Source organism: Zea mays, chromosome 6 (assembly GCF_902167145.1).
Source record: "Zea mays cultivar B73 chromosome 6, Zm-B73-REFERENCE-NAM-5.0, whole genome shotgun sequence".
In the NCBI taxonomy this organism is placed as follows: domain Eukaryota; kingdom Viridiplantae; phylum Streptophyta; class Magnoliopsida; order Poales; family Poaceae; genus Zea; species Zea mays.
In genome coordinates this window covers 128,282,527-128,290,459 of record NC_050101.1, presented here as the reverse complement: position 1 = coordinate 128,290,459, position 7,933 = coordinate 128,282,527, and the positions used below count along the sequence as shown (strand labels likewise).

Below are 7,933 nucleotides of genomic sequence, written 5' to 3'. Positions count from 1 at the left end.
GGAAGAGACCCCCAATTGCTTGAACTTTCGGTGGTGTGCTTGGGTGGCAACAGAGAACAGACTCGAGGTAGAGACAGGAGGGGCGCTCGGGTGGGGCTAGGGTTCCATCTGAGTCACCAAAAATTTCCAATTTGAAATTTATATTTCCTTTCATGTCCTAAAAAATGAAGTCCCAATATACCCAAATTAAATCCAATCAATACTATGATTCACATGTATGACTTGCACATATGTTCTTTGGAGGTACAATATGTGTTTGGCAAACCAAAAGTAAAACAACAAGAATATTCTTCATGTGTAAAAAGACGACCAGATGACATAAGCTCTGAAACATAGGCAAAAAATACCTCCTAACTGTCCAACCAAACATTACAATTCACTTAGCTAGCACTGTTGGAGGTACATTGACATTGATTAATTCAGTGCTCACTAGCCTTTGAATGTATATGATGTCCTTCTTTGCGATTCTCAAAGGCGTTCTTAAAAAACTACACTATTTTTACTCTCATTTCTATTAGCAAGGTGACGAGAATAAAAGGAAATATTGCCTTGTTAGATGGAGTATCTTATGCCAACTTAAATATCAAGGAGGTCTTAAGTAAATGGTTATTTTAAATATTAACATCAGAGGGGACTTGGCAACAAATTTTAATAAATAAGTATTTGGCTCTAAACCTCTAGTCTAAGCTGAATGGAAATTAGGAGACTCACATTTTTGTCCTATTTGATGAAGGTGAAGCAACACTGTCTTCGCTTTGGAACCTTCAAAATTAACAAAGGATCTCAAGTGAGGTTCTAGGAAGATACGAACTTTGTTTGGAGAACATAACCATTACCGAGGTTCTAACGATTGTATCACTAGAAAGAAGCACATAACCATTACTGAGGTTCTAACGATTGTGCAACCAAACATCTCTTGGAGATGAACTTTGTTTGGGTCTAGATTGCTGGCGTGGTATGAGTTACTTTCACGCATCGCCAACATTCACCTAACACAAGATGATGATGCCTCCCACTGGACCTTGTCTCAGTCAGGACAATTCTCAGTAAAGTCACATTATCAAGCATTGATTAGGTGTGATAAATCAAATTTAAATTAAATATTGTGGAAACTAAAATCCCCACTTAAGATTAAAATATTCTCCTAGTACCTTAGGAGGTGAGTGATACTAACCACAGATAGTTTAGCAAGGCGCAACCGGCAGGGAAGCAAAGCATGCAGCTTCTATCATGAATTAGAGATAATTCGTCACCAATTTTTTGATTGCCGATTTGCTTGTGTGATTTGGGCTTTAATTCACATAGCCTTCGGGATATCTAAACTATATAATGTTTTTAATTTGTTCGACATCTGGCTTAGTGGCTTTGATAGAAATATTAGAAACGTCGTCTTACTTGGAGAGGTTACAACATGTTGGTCTCTTTGGCTACATAGGAATGATATCGTTTTTGAAAAGAAAAAAAATCTTCTCTCGTGTAGGTTATCTATACCATTGCTCATTGTCTTCGAACATGAACTATTTTACAGAAGGCGGAGTTGCGAACTATGGTTATGGAGGCTACACAATACTTGGTGCGGCTGCTAAGGACCTTTTTTGTCTAGACACATGGGTGGTGGTCTAGTCATCGGATAGACCACCATTAGAGTGTGTGGGTTATCAACTTTATTTGTTTTACATTGTGTACTGACTAAGTATAGGCTGGAGGAAGTTTTAAGGGCTTGCATCACTTTGATGTGATGTGCTTAAAATTATGAATAAATCTTTCTTTATAAAAAAGTTTCGGGCAGAGACAGGAGGGGCGCTCGGGTGGGGCTAGGTTTCCATCCGAGTCACCCAAATTTTCTAGTTTAAAAATTATATATCCTATCATGGCCCAAAAAATGAATTCACAATGTACCCAAAATAAATCCATACCAATAATATAATTCACATGTATGACATGTACATTTGTTCTTACTTGGAGGTACAGTATGTGTTTGTAAAAGTAAAACAACAAGAGCCAATATTCTTCATGTGTAAAAAGGCGACCAGATGACAGACGCTCTGAAACAGGGGCAAAAAAATACTACATCCTAACTGTTGAGCAAGTATTTATAGGGCGTTTGGTTCGAGTAATGAGCTAGTATATCTTTTCACTAATTTTTTTTGGTTTATAAAATAAAATGAGTTGATCTATCACCACTTCATTCCTTATAATTAGTTAGTTAATACTAATACGAGTAATGTAGTCATCCCACCAAATTTGAGTAATGGACTTATGATACACCATCTTATTTTAGATGAAGTGATTATTTAAACCAAACAACTCTTTAGCTAGCAATATTGCACTAGTATTATTACTCGATTATCGCCATAAGGAGGCAAGTGCCACTCGAAGTCACCCGCTTATAAAATAATTAAATTGGCAAATTGATCGGTGAAAAAAACATGTTTTTTTTATTTTAAGTTGAATTAACTAAAAGGCAGCTTCGACGAATTGTTTGTTCATTCTTGTCATGATTTCATGACGACGTGACGAGATATGCAGACACGCAGGCTCAACAACCAAACATGCAGCAAGCCGGCGGCATTAAGCGAGGCCAGCGATGGCGAGGCTGCCACCGGCGGTAGCACGCTTGACGAATCGGCCCTTCATCCGTGGCCGCTTCTCGGCGTTGAGCTTGCGCACCTCGTACCGTATCTTCTTGGAGAAGAGCCGCGTCCTCCGCTTCTCCCGGTACCGCGACACCCGGGCCTCCCGGCCGCCGTCCATCCCCAGCCTAGGCGTGCCCGGCAGGTCCTCGCCGCCGTGGCCGACCACTCCTCCCACAACCCACATGTTCTGTATGCACAACCAAAATCGAATTCGACGTTAACAATCACTTCAACTGAACCTGCGCATGCACGCAATGTCAGTATGTCACACGCCGTGGTCGATGGTTGTGTGTGTTTGCGAACGTGTGCTGTGCGGCGCGCGAACGTACCGTGTAGTCGTGGGGCCACCTGGTGTCGAGCTTGACGTGTGGTCGCTCACCGCCACCGGTCCACGGCGAGCTCCCCCAGCTCTGGATGATGGCCTCGTAGTTGAGGGTGAGCGAGAGGCTCGTCTGCAAGAACTGGGCGTCGGCTCCCGTGTCGCTGCTGGCGGCTCTCTCGTCCGTCGCCGTGTCCTGAGGCGATGCGTAGTCGAAGTCGATGTCCAGCATCTCGTCAGATGCCTCTAAGTCCAGCTCCAGGCCACAGGCCAGCGTGCCACTGGCTTCGCAGCACGCACTGCTGCCGTCGGTCTCCACCTTGACTTGCGTGGCATCGTCGCCCACTTCCATTGGGTCGAGGAGGCCCAGCGTCTCCATGTAAAACGACGAGTCCTCCTCGTTTCCGTCGTCCAGGCCGTGCCCGAGGAGGGCTTCCATGTCCGCGGCGAACTCCCTGAGCTCGGCGTCGGTCGGGCCGAAGTTGAAATGGCCGCTGACGGGGCAGAACTGGGCCAGCGGCGCCGCAGGATCCGGCTTCGCGGGGTCCTCGATGGCGCCGTCTTCGTTGCACACCGACGCGTCGAGAGCGAGACCGGCCGCGTCCTCGAGAGGCGGGGGCGAGCAGAACTCGGCTAGGGCGGGGTCAAGGATGGGCACGCGGTAGAGCAGCTGCTCCTCCTCGCCGCCGTTTCGCTCATCGGGTGAGTCTGAGTCCCCGCCAGCCGCATGCGGTACGACGAGGCGCCGCGACAACGCCACCTGGCCGACGCTTTTGGCGTGCCCGCCGCGCGGGGTTCGCGCCTTGCGCCCGAACCACGCGGGCACCGCCACCTCGTCGTGACGCTCGCGCTTATTAGTCGCCGTCGCTGCCGCCGCCGCCGAGCGATCTGGCGGCGTCTGCAGCGGAGACGCCGGGCACAGGCGCAGCCGCTCGTGCCGCCGCGCGAGCGGGTTCGCCGAGTGCACCGACGTGTCGCACCCTTGGCACAGGAACGCGTCGTCCGCCGCGCAGTACCACCTCGCCCGCCGCCGCAGGCACCCGTCACAGGCGCGCGCCGCCTTGCCGCCCACCGCCGCCGCCGCCTTCGCCGAGCTGCCGCGGGTCGTGGCAATCATTTCTCTTCCGAGCGGTGTGCAACGATCTTGCTACTCAGTGATGGCCGCTTGTACGCTCAATGTATTCACATGTGCCGACGTACAGTCTAGAGTTTGTATGTAGTGTACTGTAGATTTTAGAAGAAAAATGTGTGCCGAAAATATCGCGGGATTCGGTTTTGTACAACCGATTTTCGGACCCACCGTGTGCACTTTGCACTTTTCGTGTCACGGTGAGCCCCACCTGCATGTCTTATCTGCGACGTGATTGGTCGAAGGAACGCAGCATCCGGCGCGGGCGCTTGTGATTGGCGCCGACTGGATTTCCAGTGGGGTCACCACGTTTAGCTACGCAACGCCTACAGCCCTTTCCCCATCCGGCCCATCGCTCTCACGGTTGCTGTGGGTTCCGGCTGGCTGTGTAGTGTGGACCGGGCGGGCAAGGATAGTAGTCTTTCTTGGACTCATTTTCCCACAGCTAGTTATCACAAGTACGTCTTTAATTACCTACATTATGAAGTACTCCCTTCGTCTCAAAATAGTAAACCATCTATCCCAAAATAAAATTCGTTTAATTGAATATAGACGACATAAATTTTAGGAGTACAAATGATACTATTTTGAAACGGAGAGAGTATTCATTTTAGCTTTTATTTTTGATGTTTATATAGATATGGATGATCAATGTAGACACATGTGTATAAAACGTATACATCAAGTGTTGTATGGATCTATAAATTATCTAAAATGATTTTTAATTTTTAATTTGTATAGCTAGTTGGAGCAAGTATATATAATAATTGATACATACTCAAACAAATCAATATTTTTATCGATACAAAATAGATAGATGGGAAGGGAAAAGAGAGCTTAGCTCCGATGCAAGCGCGAGAAGGAATAGGAAAAAGAATGTGAGATTTCGTGTCACTTAACAATAAAAGAAGTTTTTATGGATGATACAATAGATGACAACTATTGTATAACTTGACTCTTATAACATGACTTAAGAATTAATCTATATTATAACATATCACCAAAATTTCCACATTCCCATCCGTTGAGCTTTTCTGGTAAATTCATTTTCCGAATGGTTCCTGATTGGTTTGGTGTAAGGTTGACACACACACACAAAAGTCCAAACGAGCTAAACACTAGTACAAAAAGGCTCAAAGCCTGCGGCACCCATATATTTTTACAGACGGATCCGGTTATCCACCGACTATGTTATTTCTAGTGGCGGTTCCTTAAGAAAACCGCCACTAGAAATCGTATTTCTACTGGCGGTTCCTTAAGAAAACCGCCAGTAGAAATCCATGATTTGTAGTGGCGGTTTTCTTAAGGAACCGCCAGTAGAAATACGATTTCTAGTGGCGGTTTTCTTAAGGAACCGCCACTAGAAATCATTTTTATCCTTAATTTTTCGAGTTTTTCAAACGACCTCGTATGATAAAACCACTAAAATAAAAGTTGTAGATCTCTAAAAGTTATGAAACTTTGTAGTTGACAACTTTTTTATTTGAACTCATTTCGGTTCTCAAAAATTGAATCTAAGTATGTCAAATTTAAAATTCAAATTTTGCAAACTACCTCGGATGAAAAAAGTGTCAAAATAAAAGTTGTAGAACTTCAAAAGTTATTTATCTTTGTAGTTGACAACTTTTTTTATTTGAATTCGTTTAGGGTCTCAAATAAGCAATTTACACTCAAATGGTTGTAATATGTGGAGAAAACAACTATAAACTAGACACAAGTCATGTCATAGACGGAGTGGTAGTGGAGGGTACGCGCGAGGGTGAGGTCTACGGTTCGATTCCTAACAACCGCGTAGCGCGCGAATTTTGCGCGAAAAATGCCGCGACTTGCACTGGCGGTTTATGGAATCGATTTTCACTGGCGGTTTTATTACGTCGAAATCGATTTTCACTGGCGGTCTTCAGTTACCCGCCTGTAAAAATGGTGATTTCTACTGACCTCTAGCACTGGCGGTTACGAAAAACGTCACTGTAAATATGTTTAGGACCGTCAGTATAGAGCTTATCTGTACTAGTGAAAGTGGCCTAACTCAATTTATTGCAAAGGTTTGGATTTTGCATACAAAATAAATGTTCAGATTGGGTGCAGCTGACTACATTAGGTCTTGAATGTATTGTTGTTCGTTTATGTATTCCATCCCTCATCGGAGAGGTGAGTAAACTACATATGCCATCTGTCGCATATAATGCATGATCACCGCATCCTAATTCCCTACAGCAATGGAGTGAAAGTAGACGTTCAAATTGTTAGGATAAATTTGATATTTTAAAATAGATATGCATGGAATTTGGTGATAATGTTTTCTTATAGTAACGAGCATATTATTGTACTCAGGAATAAAATTTACATAAACTTTTTAATGAATTATTTGTTCCATACAACAGAAAAACAAAAAAAACTCCGAATCTCTAAATGCGTATCCAAGTTTTATATGTATCGTTTGAGAAGATATATGATAAATTTAGGATTTGTTTTTAATGAATCTTTACAAGCTCATTGCTAAAAACAAGAATATACATTTACATTACAGATTCTATATTATGTTTGTTCGTAATCAAAGAAGAAAGACCAAAATTTCAACATTCGAATAAATATTTGTTTCCATTAGGTCCCTCAAGGAAAATATTGTGCTCTTCTTATCCAAATTTTGTAACGCGTACAAAATAACATTGGCACACCCCGAAAGGATGTAGAAAACAAATATTTGGCCGGCCATGGGTGCTGTTGTGGGTGGGGGGGGGGGGGGGGGGGGGGTCCACAAGACCGTACGAAATGTTGATGCTGTGTGCTGTGGAGTGTGGAGCACATAGTGGTTGATGACCCCTTGGCACGTAGCAGCCTGGTCAGCATGGGCTTACAAAGCACTCGGACTCACAGGGATGCCGACTTGATATGCCTGGATTATACAGGTCTTATCCAGCGAAGATAATGCCATGCAAGTTGCAGAAAATAGAAAGGGATGCCTTGTACGATGACTGTTTTCTTTCTGCAATCCGCACTCGGCTTCGGGGTCTATTTTGGGGTTTGTTTGATTCATGGCTAACTGCCACACTTTACCTAAGATTAGTCATCCGAATTGAGGAACTAACTTTAGATAGAAAAGTAGGCAAAGTATAGCAAGTTAGACAGCGAACCAAACATACCTTAAAATTGTCCATATATAGTCACAAAATTGTCGACGCGTAATACTCTGGCAGCATCAAAGTAACAAGGACTGAAAACTATATATTAACTAGTCAAGTGTTTGTGTGCTGCAACGACAAAAACAAAATACTCGAGAAAATATTAGTGCACAACGATTACATAAAAATAAATATCACTTATTATAGATCTCAATCTTATAAATTCTCTGGCAATAACCAATACAGAATTTCAAGGGGAGGTCACGGGGAGGCAGCGTGTGGAGGGAGCTTGGGGACGAAGATGGTGTGGGCCCGAAGGGAGGCGGGACGGAGAAGTGCGTATGACAGCGGGTTGATTCGTAGAATTTCAGGGGGTATTTGTAAAAGTAATCATATTATTGGCAGCTTTGATTATATCAACAACTATCCAAATTACAGCTTTTGTTTATCTGAACATTTTAGTAATCTAAAATGATGAATACATTCGTAGCAAATACATATTAGCAACATGAAATATTTTGTGGTTCACATAGGAGCGGGAGATAACCTCAACCAAAATGTTATGTGTTTCTATTTTCTAGCCAGCAGGAGCTTTGTACATAAAAAAATATTGCATAATTGAATTTTTATCAAGATAATAAGGAGTATCACTAAGTCTCTGCAACAAATAGCATCATGTGTTAAATTCACTATTTACTATAACTTTTCTGTCGAAGAAGCAATTGAG

At 43.4% G+C, this 7,933-nt stretch overlaps 1 protein-coding gene across 1 annotated transcript; it reads right to left on the bottom strand.

Annotated features, from left to right (window-relative positions):
• Nucleotides 1-2,471: 2,471 nt before the first annotated feature.
• On the bottom strand, nt 2,472-4,131 carry LOC100272654 (uncharacterized). The gene is made up of 2 exons (NM_001147112.1): nt 2,966-4,131; nt 2,472-2,823 (listed from the first exon to the last, which is right to left on the bottom strand). Exons 1-2 carry the CDS (start codon nt 4,070-4,072, stop codon nt 2,572-2,574), a joined length of 1,359 nt encoding a protein of 452 aa, NP_001140584.1. The 5' UTR covers nt 4,073-4,131; the 3' UTR covers nt 2,472-2,571.
• Between the last annotated feature and the right edge of the window lie 3,802 nt (nt 4,132-7,933).

What these genes read in the sequence shown, in the direction of transcription:
- LOC100272654 (NM_001147112.1), bottom strand. Translation starts at nt 4,072, where the DNA reads ATGATTGCCACGACCCGCGGCAGCTCGGCGAAGGCGGCGGCGGCGGTG. An exon ending in GGTGGCCCCACGACTACACG is followed by an intron (nt 2,824 to 2,965) that starts GTACGTTCGCGC and finishes TTGTGCATACAG; the next exon opens with AACATGTGGGTTGTGGGAGG.